The 16,260-nt window shown below is 37.5% G+C and overlaps 1 protein-coding gene across 9 annotated transcripts in view; it reads right to left on the bottom strand.

Moving 5' to 3' along the window:
* Nucleotides 1-16,260, bottom strand: part of numb (NUMB endocytic adaptor protein) — a 60,422-nt gene that overhangs the window by 5,409 nt on the left and 38,753 nt on the right. For 3 of the 9 annotated variants that reach the window (XM_058748525.1, XM_058748524.1, XM_058748526.1), the window contains exons 4-10: nt 8,348-8,380; nt 6,407-6,481; nt 5,182-5,322; nt 4,091-4,295; nt 2,303-2,611; nt 1,022-1,165; nt 94-240 (exon numbers count right to left, since the gene is read on the bottom strand). In XM_058748525.1, coding sequence (XP_058604508.1) covers nt 94-240; nt 1,022-1,165; nt 2,303-2,611; nt 4,091-4,295; nt 5,182-5,322; nt 6,407-6,481; nt 8,348-8,380 — 1,054 coding nt within the window. Of the gene's footprint in view, nt 1-93; nt 241-1,021; nt 1,166-2,302; nt 2,612-4,090; nt 4,296-5,181; nt 5,323-6,406; nt 6,482-8,347; nt 8,381-10,581; nt 11,377-16,260 lie in introns of those variants that run through there. The other 6 variants (XM_058748531.1, XM_058748527.1, XM_058748530.1 and 3 more) reach the window with 6 other exon arrangements.

The raw sequence follows: 16,260 nt of genomic DNA, 5'->3' as shown, positions 1-16,260 counted from the left end.
CAGCTGTGTAGCCTTACATTACAACCAAAATGAGTTTCTCAGCAACTATTCTGCATGGTCAGCACTTCCTGTGGCAGGAAGCCCAGCTCTTACCTATGTGTGCTGTGGTGGGGGCTGTGTTTGGGGTCTTGGCCCAGGGGTTAGTCTCTCGGACAGGCAGCGGGGGCGGCAGCACGGGTGAGTTAGCTGCAGCAGTTACAGTGACACAAGGCGGCGGGAATGCAGGAACTGCACCGTTAACTACAGCAGCAGACAGGACGTGAAGATTAGAGACAGAGCCGGACACAAGCAGACAGAGTGCTAACACATAGGAATGCGTGCACACACGCGCACACACACACACACACACACATGCGCACACACACACGCACACGGTTGCGAAGACGATTAGATTAGTTCTGCCGCTAATCAGGGTTCTGGGTCTGTAATGACTAGTCTTGAATCACATGATTTTAGTTGTGCTTATTCTAAGTATGGTGACAGCAGAAGGAAAATTCGTCTGTCATCAACATCTATGACATGAGCTTTGTATTAGTAATGGAAAATGGCTGACAAATATACTAGCTAGTTGTCAATGAGTTTATTTATATACTGTATGTATCACGCTTTCCACAGAATTATGAAGCAGCACAACTGTTTTCAACATTGATAATAATAATAATAAACGTTTCTTGATCAGCAAATCAGCATCAGAATGATTTCTGAAGGATCATATGACACTGAAGACTGGAGTAATGATGCTGAAAATACAGCTTTGAATTACATTTTAAAATACATTCAAATAGACATATTTCAAAATTTTACTGTGTTTTTGATTAAATAAATGCAGCCTTGGTGAGCATAACAGCCTTCTTTTAAAAACATCAAAACTTTTTAAATGAATCAAATTTTGAATGGTAATATATATTAAGTTCTGTGTTGAGTATTTTACATTAGGTAAACACTGAACAGCTGACTAATGGCTAGTGGTGCAAACAACTATTCCTTTGCAAACTACTGAGAGAGTGAGGGTGTAGCTGACCTGGAGCAGAGGGTGACTGCGGTGAGGAGGTGGGTCTGGGCATCGGCGCTGAGGAGAACGGGTCCTCTGGAGGCCCACTGAAGGTGGATGTGATCTGAGTGCACAGAGAGCTGATGCTGTCGCACTCACCCTCCATCTCCGGCACTGACAAACACAAACACACAAGATAATATTCACTATTTACATCTGCTGCAGGACACTCTGGTGCTCTGAAGGTGACAGAAGAATACCGTTCAAGTATTAGGTACAAAAAGGGAAGGAGAAAGAGAGGAGGATATCTAATATAGCAGGGCTGATTTTTCGCAGTTTTGATTAACTGATATCGGCTCTTACATACCAAGAATCAATCTTTTAGTCTGTGCTGTTTTAGTTGGATGCATGAACAATTTCACCAAACATTTGTAGTGCACTTACCATCCAATGATCACAATAAGTGCTGTACTTCACTATTTTTGATAGGAAACAAAGTCTCGACTTTCAAATTCTGTCAATTTTATTATGAAACTCATTCAATGTGCAATGATAGATCATTGTAGTACCTCAGTTCAAGTGGAATATCATCTCTTTCTCTTTACTACTAGTTATAGCATGAAATAAACATGAATGAACATCAGGTGTTGAAATAAACAGAGCAACTTACTGAAATGTATCATGTCTCATGTAATCACTTAATCAGTGTTTCAACCACTGAAAGATGTCAAATAAACAGCTTGTAAACAATGTTTTTGCTACAGCTACCGTTCGAACGATTATATTTCAAAAAAACGAATTGTAGAAACAATTATCTCATTAAAAACTTGTATTCTTCAAGTTAGTGCTTTGCGGTATACCTGTTCATACTGAATATACGGGTTTATTTTTGCTATGATATGAATTTTTAAATACTGCAATATTAATATGCTTAAACAACATTCGGAACGCGACACTATTTGAGAGGGGTCCCTTTTCACTGTTGCACCGTGGTGAGGACAAAGCTGTATGCGTTACCAAAGCTGGCCGCACACTAGAGGATTTTAAGGCCGATTTGCACCCCCGAAAGATCGAGAGGTGTGGCCGGATTCGTGGCTTGTCGCAAGAGATTTTTTGTCCCAAAAATCCTCTATTGTGTGGTGTCATTACAATTATTTAACGGCTCCCGATTGAGACCGAGTAAATATCAAACATGTTATATATATACACACACACACATATATACAGGCATAAAAGAAGATAAAACTCTGAAACAGTGAAAATCAACGGAGATCAATGGAGAGGATGTAATGCCAGACTGAAAAGCCTCACCAGTGTTTTTGATGGGGAAGTCTGACTTGCGCTGCATGGTGGAGGGCAGCTCGTTCATGCGCAGCGACATCTGCCGCTTGAAGGGAGAGGTCTTCTGACTGAGCGCAGGGAAGCCCCTGAACGAGCCCTGGCGTGCGAGAGCCTCCACGGGTGCGTGGCGTCGCGGGATGGCGTGAGGATTGGCTTCCTGAGGGGCCAGTGTGGCCATGGGCAGAGGAGGGGAGGATGAAGAGCCATTGGGTCCAGCGAGGGTGACCACAGGGTTAGACACGCTGACAGAGGAGCTGCCCAACACACCCTCAGAGTCTGCTGACAGAGGAAGGGTTAGACCGTCTCACGCAGTGACCATCAAAATGCATGTTACTTGTGACTGGACTCAAATTTGGGGTCCGAAAGATTTTTTTGTGTTTTTGAAAGTAGTCTCTTAAGCTCACCCAAGCCTGGATTTAATTGATCGCCAATACAATACAGTAATATCGTAAAATATTATTACAATTTAAAAGAACTGCTTTCTATTGTAATGCATGTTAAAATGTAACGTATATTACAGTGTTCGGTGTCACATGATCCTTCAGAAATCATTCTAATATACTGATTTGCTGCTCAAGAAACATTTCTGATTATTATCAGTGTTGTAAACAGCTGTGCTGCTTCATTTTTTGTGGAAACCGTGATACATTTTTCAGGATTCTTTGATGAATAGAAAGTTCAAAAGAACTTGAACATATTTGAAATATAATCTTCTGTAACATCATAAATATCACTCACTGTCACTTTGGATAAATTTAATGCATTCTTGATAAATAAAAGTATTAATTTCTTAAAAAAAAAAAAAAAAAAAACGTATCTGACCTCAAATTTTTTAAATAAAAAAAAAATGTATGCTTGATCATAAAAACAGATGCTATGACTGATCCACTAAAAACCACTTGACACAGATTAGTTGAAAGTCATTGCAAAAATGCACCAGAAAAAAAAAAAAAGGGTAAATTTGGTTTGATATTTTGTTAACTAAAGCAGTGGATTTCAAACATTTTGACACTAAAGGACTCACAAATTTGGATATTCCCTGAGGACCGACTTCCTGCAAAACTTTCATCTAAAGAAATTCCAATTAAATTCAGATATACATTATGACACTTAATAAATAATAATAAATTATCACAAGCAGTTTTACAGAGAACAGTGCTCTACAAACGCAAGTGACTAAGAGAAGACAGTGGCAAGATGAAACCATATCGTTTGTTTTTAAGAAACTAATTCTTCTATTCAGTAAAGCTGAAATAAATTAATCAAAAGTGACAGTAAAAGACATTTACAAAAATGTATCATATTTTCCACAAAAAAAGCAGCACAACTGTTTTCAAGACTGCTAATAATCAGAAATGTTTCTTGAGCTGCAACTCAGTATATTAGAATGATTTCTGAAGGATCATGTGATTCTGAAGATTGGAGTAATGATGCTGAAAATACAGCTTTGATCACAGAAATAAATTACATTTTACAATATATTACAACTGAAAACAGTTATTTTAAATTGTAATAATCACAACATTACTGTTTTTATTGTATTTGTGATTAAATAAATGCAGGCAGGGTGAGCACAAGACTTTCTAAACATAAAAAAAAAAAAAAGAAGCTAATCGACCCCAAATTGTTGAATTGTAATGTATTTTTTTTATTTAAATTTAATATAAAACCCATATCTAATACGTCGACATTCAGTTTTCTTTGGATTTTAGGATCCAGAACTATTCGAGGGCACTGTATTAAATCTCTCACACACACCTTTCTTGGCATCCTGCAGCTGTCTCATGACCTCCTCTCGCTCGGCCTGCTCCGTGGCTGTGGTGACGCGGAAGGATCCCTCCCGTGTGAAAGTGGTGCGGTTGGCATCGAAAGTGGCCGTGACCCCGCACTCCTTCTCCCTCTTCTGTTTGCGCTCCAGACAGGCTGCAAACGCACAGCCCACCGCATGGCTCAGACGCTCGCCCTGAGGCCAACGCCAAACATTACAAATACAAAACATAGTCAGAGTCATCCTTCATATGAAACGAAGGCTGGTGGGTTTAATTATATCATATATTGTTTGTTTTCACAGCATTAAGTAAATCATATATAAGGCAATATATTTCAACTCATTTTGGCTCATATGCATATTTTTTCCCCTATGTTTGGAAACAACACCAAGTCTCTTTTGTGCAAGGATTATAAATTATTTTCCATTTTGGTTAGTTTTGTGCAAAAATAAGATTTTTTTATTTTTTATTCCAGTTTCACAGTTTTGAGGTCTCCTTAACAAAAGGTTGCTCGTTAGAAATAAATAAAAGTTATTTTTATAATGAGTGTATAATGATTTTTTTTTTCAGACAGATGCAGATGTAACCTAAATAAATGCATATATGTGATATAATATAAGTAATAACCTGACCTTTTTAATCCAGTTTGCATATTGTATTCTGGTCTATATTGTTGTCATTACACATATGGTGTGTTTATTCTTAAATGTCTTAAAATGTATCCTGAACTTCATATAGCTGTTTTATTAATTTTCTTTCTTGGACACTTTGGAGTTGTGAGTGACATTCATAAAAATGTGATATTTTATGTGGCTGTTTGGACACAAAATGTTATCTTTCTAAAAAATGACAACTTGGCAAAATATTGTCTGTAATGAACAACACAGATCATGTGATGCAGAACTTTTTACCTGTTGCTTGACAAAATGCATTTGAAAGATGTAAAGTAATTCTGAGACACTCAGTCTTCCAAACATAATTTTATATAAAGAGGCAAATAAGAAAAATATGGTCACAAGTCTCTCCACTGCATGATCACAGTGTGTCCATGAGAGTGTATAACAGATATGAGCATCTCACCGAGTCCTTGATGGCCATGAAGCAGTGGCAGATCCAGCGGCGCGTGGTCCCATCTCTGCAGATGTAGGAGAAGGCGTGCTCGAAGTTACGATCCGGCGCACAGAAGGAAACCTTCTCTATCGTCTGGTCCAGAATGAGATCCTGGGAACAAAACAGGCAAAATGCATATCATTCCAAGTGTCATTTATATTTTCCCAAAACAGTGTTTCAGAGTGTACAATCATACATCAACTCATCTGTAGTCATGCTGTATTCAAAATGAGCTAAAAAAGGTGAAAAAAGAGACAAAATGCAAACCCGTAGAAGAGTCTGGGGGCAAAAACTGAGAAAATGTTTAATTACCAGCTTTAAAATGTGGATTGAAGTACTATTTTTATTTTATTAAATTCTAAAAATAAATATATTGCTTAAGTAATTACACTACTGTCCTGAGAATATGAAAAGAGTATTTAATAACAACAATATTAATAATTTTTATAGAGCAAGAAAATAAATACTAAAATTGTGATGCAAATATTTGTGGCTGTGAATAACATTCAAACGTTTTGACGGAAATCTGCACTTCGGAGACTTGTTAACAACAGATTTATAAACGATTTTCATTACAAGCTTGAGAAGATCTGCATCAGTAAGAGCTTGTACATTTTTTTAAAATTCAGCAGCACTCATACGCAGCTAAATAGACCATCTGCCAGACTAAAATCCAGCAGGCCTTCATGCACCAGTGAGCAATAACTGACTCTCACCAGCAGGTGGCAGAAAACGCTGAACATGACAATTGTGCATGAATATACCAGTACTGATTGATCCACACCTCTCTTATGAACACAAAAAAAAGACATTTGGAAGAGATGCTCTTTTCTATGCATTTGCAATGAATGGGACCGAAGCTTTCAGTGACACAAGAGCATTAAAAAAGCATCGTGAACGTGGTCAGTATGATTCACACACGATATTCAAAGTCCATTTACTAAAGATCTTGACATCAAACATAATGTTATTATGAATCAGACATTTCATATCATTTCTGGCTCTGATTCACATAAGCGCTTTGAATCATTCCACTGAAGAAAGTCACGGATGTAAGTAAATGACAATAAAATTTTCATCTGGATTCACTTTAAGTGTACTTTTTTTAAATGGTCAACAGCGAACCCTTCATTATGATCTGTACTGTGTGTATCAGCACTGTAGTGTGGTTATCTGGTGGATCAGTTCAGAGTACCTTTGTCTTGTCATCTACGACCCTCAGGCCATCCGCAGACACCCAGAGCACCGCTCGCACAGCCTTCTTACCCGCCTGTGTGGACACACACAACACACACAGTGAGAGACGGACGGGAAGAGAGACGCACAAAAAGAGAGTTGACTTTCCCATAAGTTCCCCTTGTTGAGGCCCTTCACCCTCTTCGACTTTCACACAAATGCACTTTCATCTAATCAACAACACCTGAAAATAGAGAAAAGTTAAAAACATTGAGTTTTGAGAAGGTTACAGCAGTGTTAGGAGAAGGCTGCATGTCGTATAACGCGAGAAAGAAAGAAAGAAACAGTAGAAGTGAACCGCTCAAACAAACACACATCCTGATTCAGGGAGCTTTGAGTGTTCACACTTACCCAAGTGCAGAAATTGGCGGTTTCTCACACACACTCACACACTTTCGTTACATGAAAGACGACAAGATGAGTTCTGAAACTCAATTTGCCCTCTCGCACACACTTCTATTGCTCCAGACATGTTTTAGGAGCAAACTAATCTATCAGTAGGGGGAAGAAGTGTACACACTCACACACGTTTGAGCCACAAACATACTCTGTGCAAGTACACAAACGCACCTCTGAATGCATCGCAATCGTGCAATCCCATTACGCACACTTAACATTCAATGATTTATAGCTGTGGTGGTACCAGATCTCAGGACTCGAGAGCAGAGGTTGACCAATATGCTGATTTTACAGATGAATTGGCAAAGTGTGGAAAACCGGTTAAATAAACAATGACTGCAAGTTGTACAGAATAACAGCGCCCTCTAGAGATGAAATTAAACCAGCTGCGGATTGCTGTGACAGGTGCCTACACTTTGCATTAGGGAAAAGCCAAGGTTTGTATACAGTACGAGTTATCATTACATAAAGTCATGGTACAATAAATCAACCATGCAGCATTATTAAATTAATAATAGAGTGCTGCAGTGATGACATATTTTTGTAGGCCAAAACCTGGAAACAATTAGCATTTTAGCACTTCTGGGTCCATCGTCCTGAAGCCAATGAGAAACAGAACAAACTGAGACAGACTAAATCCAGAAGAACTGTGGCAACATCTCCAACACGCTTCAAGAGACCTACCTGCAAAGCTGCAGCACTGTTTAAAGTTTTAGGCACTTTTGTAAAAATGCTGTAAAGTGAGGATGCTATCAAAAATAAGTCATAAGTAGATTTTCTTTATCAATTCACTTCTATTAACTAAATTAAATCAACATTTGGTGTGAGCATCCTTTGCATTTAAAGCAGCTTTTGCCCTCGGTGCACTTGCACAGAGTTTTTCAGGAAGCATCTTGGAGACGTTGCCACAGTTCTTCTGGATTTGGTCTGTCTCCGTTTGTTCTGTTTCTTCATGTCATTCCATGTGGAGCACAAACAAAAATCTCACTGGATTATTACAATTACTGGCAAAATGAATGTTTGGAAATATAAACTGATATTTCCTACTAACACACTACAGAAAACAATAGAAATAACTGATTAAAATCATTTTGGCCACCCCATGTATAAAAGACTGAAAGAGTTGACAGAAGTTTAAATTTATTTCAATCAGTTATTGGACATATTTTACAATTTAATTAACAGGTATCTGCAAAATCAGTCGACCTCTTCTCAAGCGGCTGGTGATGTTTCTGTCAGATGTGCTGTTATTCACTCTCGTCTTCCATCACGACAGTAGCTAAACTGAAAGAGAAAATCGACTGCAGAAGAAGTTGACTCTAAAGACTGCTATAGCGCCCTTGCAGCTACACTGAATGCTTCATGATTTGGCATTATGATTATAAACCGAGGACTGAAGCAACGACAGAAAATCAAGCTTGAGTAGCTAGAAGCGCTCGAGTTCATGTACTTGCAGAGAGTATTTTCTGGACGGTACATAAATGCACACAGCAGAACTTACTTTTGCAAAGAAGCCCTTGAAGAACTTTCTGTCCTGGAATGGAGGTTGGTAAGGGGATGTTGGTGGGAGGAAAAGGCAGGAGAGGGTTACAAATGAACTCAGACACTATGTCCTGTGAGTGCGTGTCAGGACAGACTCTGGTTTGACGGGTTTTGGTGGTTAGGAATGACAAAGTGGTGAAGTACGGAGAGGAGAGGAGGGGGAGATCACACCTCTAGCTCACCAATCAGCCGTCAGACTCACCACGTGTGCAGTTTAAGGTTTATGTGTGCGTGTCAATGTTATTGGTGCTGTTACAGTTCTAGGATTATTACTCCACTATGTGAGTTTGATTACTTCACTACTCTTGAAGGAATAGCTCACCCATGATGAATAATCGCTCACTTACTCCCCTCGTGTTGCTCCAAACCCATATGACGCTCTTGACAGATGTTAGGCAAAACGTGTACGCTGCTCTTTTCCATTCAATAAAATGCTGAGCTACAAAAATGAGAAATCACAGAAGTAGACCATGCAACTCATAATGCTGCAACATTTTTTTTTTTTTTGTTCAGTAAGTTACTGATTATTTTTTGATCATCTAACCTCTATTAGTCATCACGAATAGTGCCAAGTATGATATGTCTACGGCTGATTGTAGAAAAAAAAAACAGAATTTAGGAATTATTGTAATTAATATTTGGAATTGCACGTTTTTAGCTTTTGAGGAGCTTCTTATGGTTTTAAATGAGAAAACTAATAATCAAATCAGAAAACTAGCAGAGGCACAATAAACCCTGCGATACGAGTTAACATTTTCTTGATTCATGCTCACGTGAAAGTGCAATAATTCTGATGAAATGTTAAAAGAAGTTTATAAAAATCGAAATTAATAATAGCGTTTATAATTTTCCAACAAAATGGTCATGATTAGTTTACTTTCATGGTGCTTCTTGTGTTTTCTTTTTGTGTTCACTTTCTATGTATGGAAAAGAGCAGCCTGGACACTGCTAAATTTTCTCTTTTGTGTTTCACATAAGAAAAAGACCATACAGGTTTTGGTGAGGGCGAGTAAATCATGGCAGAATTTGATTTTTGGGTGAACTATTCTTTTAAATGAATGGTGTTATGATGTTAGTGATGGCAGCAGTTTTGAGCAGTAGTTCATTAGGATTGCTTCTGATGACCTCACATGGCATCAAAAGAGTCACAAGGAAAGAAGTGATCTTGGCTCCGGTGTTCACTACAAACACACACCACAGCTGAGAGAGGAAGAGTGTGAGGATTTCAAAAACCATTCTTCAGCCACATACACACCAGGCTTATTATAGTCACCTTAAGCTTAAACCATAAAAAAAACATTTCTCATTTTCATTTAGTTTATTTAAAAAAATAAAAATACATTGACTTACTAATAAAAACACAAAAATAACTTAAAGCTTCAACTAAAATTAATTAAAAACTAATTTCAAACTATAATATTTTTTCAATCATACTAAAATAACACTGACACACACTGCAGCTAAAAAGCAATCCATTCTGTACACTCTTCAAAATAAAGGTTCTTTATTAGCATTGATGGTTCCATGAAGAATCTTTCCATTCCACAAAATGTTCTTTATTCTTGATTTAAAAAAGTTCTTGTAAGAACTGTTCGCTCAAAGGTTATCTGGGGAACCAAAAATGGTACGTCTTTCTTTTAAGAGTGTACACAGTGTTTGGTTATTTATAGGTATGATGCAATCTACTACTGAATTCACAAACCACCCGCATCATGTTTCTTGTTTATGTGACTCCAGCGGTTATTCACTATGTCAACCATCGTGTGTGTGTGGGGAGTAGGTCTGATTGCTGTATTTCGAATACTGTACATGTGGAATGATAACTGCGGAAATGCGTCGTCATTCTCTAAACCTTACAGTGTGTATGTGGCCTTTGTAAAACAAGAAGTTCACCGTTCACCAAGCCTTAGACTCACTTCCTCTCATCTACACTGGCTTCATGTCCCTTAACTGAGGTTTGGGTTGCAGTTCAAGTAATCATGAACAGCAAAATCATTATTTACTGAGCCCACATCTTCAGTTAAGGCACAGAAAGAGGTGGAGGCTACATGTTACGAGTTAAAGTTACTGTTTGTTTCCACACGTGTAAGCTCATACACAGCAGTAGAAGGAAAGCGATGCTCATTGGGTTAGAAAAGAGGTTTAAGGGGTCAGAGAGGATCGAGGTGCTTTTAATGGCTCATGTCAACAAACCTGCTTAGAAAAAGAGAACATCATAATGCATTCACTTCAGTACATATGCAAACAGATGGAGGAGGACTGCCACTGATGTTAGACATCTTGAGCAGGGTGGAAAGAACTGAAATACAGAAGCTGGAGGTAAAGAGAAACAGGAAAGTCTAGAGGAAAGAAAGCGAAATATCCTGTTGCTCTTCTTTCTCTCAGAATCAGCCTGCATTTCCACTGTTTGAGAGCTAATGTTGTCGTAACGGTTACTACATAACCGACCTACAAACACAGCGCAGTATGGTCTTCACCAGTCTGTGAACATGTTGTAACTTTCCAAGTCATTTAATTCATTTCTTCATGTCATCATGAGCTGGCTGTGAAGGAACATTCAGAAGATAATAATAAATGAGCATGATTCACATCTGGCACTTGTAAATGATTTGATTTCAGAAAGGACATGGAAAACGAAGTATTTGAAGTAGCCATGCAGCATGACAAAATAAGGCTGTGTAAACTGAATGCACATTATGCACGCACTGAATTTAGCATCTGAAGTGCATACAAGTTTATTATAAATGTTTTGTCTCGGTCTATAGCAGAATGTTTAAAGAAGTTATTTCAGCTAGTTGCCAAAGCAACATTTATCATTTTCATTTAAAGTAAAGAAAAAACTAATGAAAGTGTGAAAAACAAAATTAAAACTTAAAAATACAAAAAAATAATTGTAGCCTACATTATTGTAGGCTCACACATAAAACAGCTTAAAGTGCTTCTAAGATCAGATTTAAAAAAAAAAAAAAATAGTAATAACCTAATTAAAACAACAAATTAAAACTTAAAAATATATATATTTTTTTAAATAAATAAATATAAAAATAACATTTTCAGTAACTTAAAATCCTGACTTAAAAGTTTTGTCTTCACTTGCTTTTTAAAAATGTGAACGCTTGGAGCTCATCAGTTTTAATTGGTAAAAGGTTCCACATTTTTCAGACTGGCATTGGAAAACAGGAAGTAACAAGGCAGTCTGTGGCCTCCTAAATTCCAACCGTTAGAGGTCAAAGATCATCAGCAAACACAAACAGCCTGTGTGTGACTTGGGAAGTGCATGTTTGCTCTCATCCTTCAGAAACCTGAAGGTTAAACTAACATACTGGAACCTCCCGAAAAGCCACCGCTAGACATGACGCTTATATCCTTCATGGATTCATCATCCCAACATGCAGCGCAGTGAAAGGAAAAAAAAATAAATTAGGTACTCAAGCGCATTAGATCTTCACAGGCCAGAAACACGCTTCATAAACACATTTATCATGTTAGCTAGCACAGTAACAATAAACAACAAACACAAGTGGATGACATCAATAAAGATGAGCCTCTGCAGAGACACGTGGACTTCCTGAACACGGGTGGCAAGCTTCCAGTGACAGGAAATCTCATTACATTAGAGAACGCTCCTCACATACACACATGCACACACACACACAGGTCCAGCCATTTGATTTGGTGCTCCGGGTTACAGTGGTGGTAACTTAATTAGTGCTGATAAGTTCTGGGAATAATGAGGTTTGGACTGTCCGAGCGATGGTTTGAGTAGGTTACAGGGTCATGAGAGATGACTTATCTGTTAAAGCTGCCTCTTTAAAGCTTCTATGTCATTAGTTACGTTCAGTGTGTTTGTGTCTTCATGCAAGAGCCATATGACTCTGACTAGAGCTGCATGATTATTCCAAATAAAATCAAAATCGTGATTTGGCTTAATTTTATTATCAAATCATAAATATTATATAAATATTTTTTTAAATGTAAAAAAAGACCTATGTGCTGAATGTTTAAGAGTGAAGCTGTGTTCAATTACACGTGAGCAGCTCATGAGTTGGTGTTTTCAGCATCTCAGTAAATGCTGCTCCACATGAATTCCACCTGCATCTACTCGGAGTTTGCGTTGCTTTAATGTGCATTTGGAAAAACAAATGCCAAAATCATGCCATTCTAGTAATGAGAAGCACTTATCAAAAATGAGGTGTTAGGGTTCTCTTTATTATCATTTTTTAATGCTCTTTTTTATTATGGAGTGAAATATTTCTTATTTTGTTAATTTTTTTAGTTTTTAATAATAACAGTCATCATGCTAATAATAATTTTTTTTTTTTTTTTTAATAATCATTTTGAAAGATTAGCAATTTTTATAAGAAAAGCTGATTTCGCCAAATCATGCAGCTTTTCCATGAAATGAAAGTGCATGGGATCAGTGGCTATCGAGCTCCAAAAAGCTTGTACACTATATTCCAAGCTTTCTGAAACCACCTGAGAGCTTTGTGATCAACAGACCAAAATTTAAGTCTTGCCAGTTGAGGTCATCATTCACTTTCACTGCATAGAAAAGAGCAGCTTAGACACTCTGGGTTAAGAGTCACATGGGTTTTGAAAACGAGTAGATCAAATGACGCAATTTTCATTTGTAGGTGAATTCTTGTTTTATTACTCTCTGTGAAAACAGGCATTCGCAGACGAGTGGGAGTTCATTCACAGATCTGTCAACTCTGATCCTTCGGTTCTGTCAAATGGATTGAGAAATGAAGTTCTTTTCTTTGACAGATTTAAAGTTAACAGGTTTAAAGTTACCTAAAACTTAAAATAAAGCATCCAACAAAATCACTACAACTTTAAATTTAAAACTATAAAATATACATAAATATAAAAAAGAATTATATGAAATCTAAAAATAAAAACTCAAAATATTAATAAAAAGTATCGGATGGTTCGTCACGATACGATACGATATTGATTCTCATACCCAGAGATACGATATTTGCCGATACCTCAAAAAATTAGACTATACGATTACAATTAGATTCGATTTAGGAGTATATCGATCGATATATTGATATTATGATATTATATACCTACTTTAAACAACCATCTACATTTTTATTAACTCACAAATGCAACCAAAATATATAACATGAACATTTATCAGAAATTTTCACATCCTGTACCTCAATTGACCTATCGGTAAGCCCCGCCCCCCCTTAGTTACTGTTGCTCCCTCGGACAAACAAACGGAGTTGCTCACTGTCTTTCAATGACAGCTACAGTGTGAAAACCTTGTCCCACAATGTTTTTGCACAATTTTGGACACAGAAGGCCACCAAATGGGAATTACATATTCCATGGAGGGATTTATAAAATATTTAAAAATAAATCTGGTGGGTAACTCGAAGCGAGGGTTTACAAGATTACAATGTAAGCGGGAGAAGTCTCATCACGATCGCGGATGACAACATGCAGGATCAACACTGTTCATGTATTGCAGGCTACGATTAAATTAATGTACATTTAACCAGTTTAATATGGAGAGGCACTGAAATGTAGACCGTTTGTGTGTTTTTGACCTACACTGTACAAGACGCGAGAACAGTCCGCTATTTATGTTTGTACGTTAGCATGGACTCACTAACTTTAACATTAGCTAGTTTTAGCCAGAGATACCTTGCTAAAGCACAAGATAACATTAACGTTCTGCTTGAGCAGATGAAAACTGTAACTTAATGAGTGTATGACAACCAGAAAATGAACGTTTTTGTCTTCATTTGTATTGGGGTGAATACTTGGGAACATTTTGCTGTTTTGTTTGGATTCAGGAAATGTAATAAAATAAATTCCATTGCCCATCCTCTCCGGATATCTCGAATCAGTATTACAAGTGCCCCAGGCACATCGTTTTACCATTTTTGCGGCACAATCACCACAAAACCGACGAGAACTCGCGATCTTCCAATGCTTTTCTATGGCGCTGAAACCTAAAGATGTCCGAGTTCCGGTCCCCGTGCAACTGATACTCAACTGCTATTGGCTCATCAACGTTCTAGGGGAGGGGCTTACCGATAGGTCAATTGGGACATTCACAACAACAACAACAAATAGGCCTATACACTTAAAAAAAATTAAAATAAATAAATAATAATAATAATAATAATAATAAAGAAAATAAACAATTGGAAAAACAATTCTGGCTGCTACTATGGGCTCAGTGCTAAAACTATTTTCTACAGATAACCAAATTACAAGCAATAGCAGAAAATAAATACAATAGAACAAAGATACAAGTTCAATAAACAGTGCTTTTCAGGTTTTTCAGCTCAGTCTAAAATAAATTTTCAGGTACTCTACAGAAATGTAATAATCAAATGTAAAATAACTACATGGTCTTCACTGTATAAATCAAATATAGATTAATAATTTTTGATGTTACAAAGGTTATTTAGTCAGGAGCAAGTCAGCACTTGTATTTTTCTTTGACAGCATTAGATTTATTATTAGTTTACTTTCACTTTAAGAACAAAAATCACAGATTTAATATAGCCTACTGATACACATGCGTTTTCTTTCTCAACTGTTTACGTTAAGACATATGCCTAACCGACTGTATTTACTAGGATATTCACCAAAACGTGCATTTTGATGTAATTTTGTCTGCATTTATGCATCCATGAACAAAAAAAGCGGAAGCGAGCACAATTCAGTGGACGCTTCAGATGTGTGCGCAGACAGCGCTCGACTGTTCCGCCAACAATCCCAAGCGTCTTTTATGCTCGCTTTGTGCCTTCGGGCAGTCCTTATATCGAGTTCTGATACGAGAACGCACGCGTTGGCGGTAATGCATAGACGGATGTTACGTGAAAATGTGGACAGTGTCAAAATAAAGGTGCCTATTTATACTACAGATATCGATATTTTATGTGTGGCATCGATGCATCGTATTGTCAGACATAATATCGATGTATCGATCCATATCGATGAATCGTTACACCCCTAATAAAAAGTATAAAAGGATCTCAATAATACTGAAATAACAATTACAAGAAAGAAACTGAGAAAAACTGTAAAGGACAAAGCATCACTAAAGTGATTAAACGCAGCAATCTTTTTCAACAGAAGGTCAGACGAAGATGATGATGATGATGATGATGATGATGATACGCTACAACTCAGAGCAAGCCGTCAGGTGGAAAGTGACAAACATCATGACTCTACTTTCTCCAGAGCTTAACCTGGGTGGAGGCTTGTGAGGCCTTGTCAACGTGAAAATAGACAGTGCACTGGACTTCCTTTTCCCTGAAGAATGGAATGTCTTCCGCTGGACGCGGTCGAGACAGGAAGCTCACGCCTGTCCCTCTCTGAGCGGACCGTGTGCTTACGTGTCGAGGTTTGGACGAATGATAAGTTACTTGATAAGGTACCTGTTCTCTGCATTCAGAAGAACGTCTTTATAAAGAATAAAGTTTTCAAAACAATCACGGAAAAGTCTGTGCACTGGCTTTCTATTTTTTGCTGTGCTGGCATTTTTCATTTAATTTTTCAGTCAATCTGAAATGAAATGATTTTATTTGCAAATGTGATGCTCATTAAATGCTTAATTAAATAGCTTTGGATGTTAACAATGTTATCAAAACTAGAAACACTTGTAAACAAAGACTGCTGTTGCATGTTGGTTTGTGGGCAGGTTATGTAGTATGTAGGTTATGTAGGGTGAAGTCAGCAGAAACGCAGTGATTCTGAGAGAGCTTCACAAATCCTCCAGCAGCGTTTGGGTGGAAATCAGATGGCAGTGCAGTGGAGGGATAGGAGGAAAGCCATACAGGGCTCTACATCTCAGAAGAGGTTAAAATAATATAAAAATAAAAGAATATATTGGGTTCA

This window comes from Onychostoma macrolepis, chromosome 17, assembly GCF_012432095.1.
Source record: "Onychostoma macrolepis isolate SWU-2019 chromosome 17, ASM1243209v1, whole genome shotgun sequence".
Classification (NCBI taxonomy): Eukaryota; Metazoa; Chordata; class Actinopteri; order Cypriniformes; family Cyprinidae; genus Onychostoma; species Onychostoma macrolepis.
Note: the sequence above shows the minus strand (reverse complement) of the source record. Positions and strands in the feature narration are given on the sequence as shown.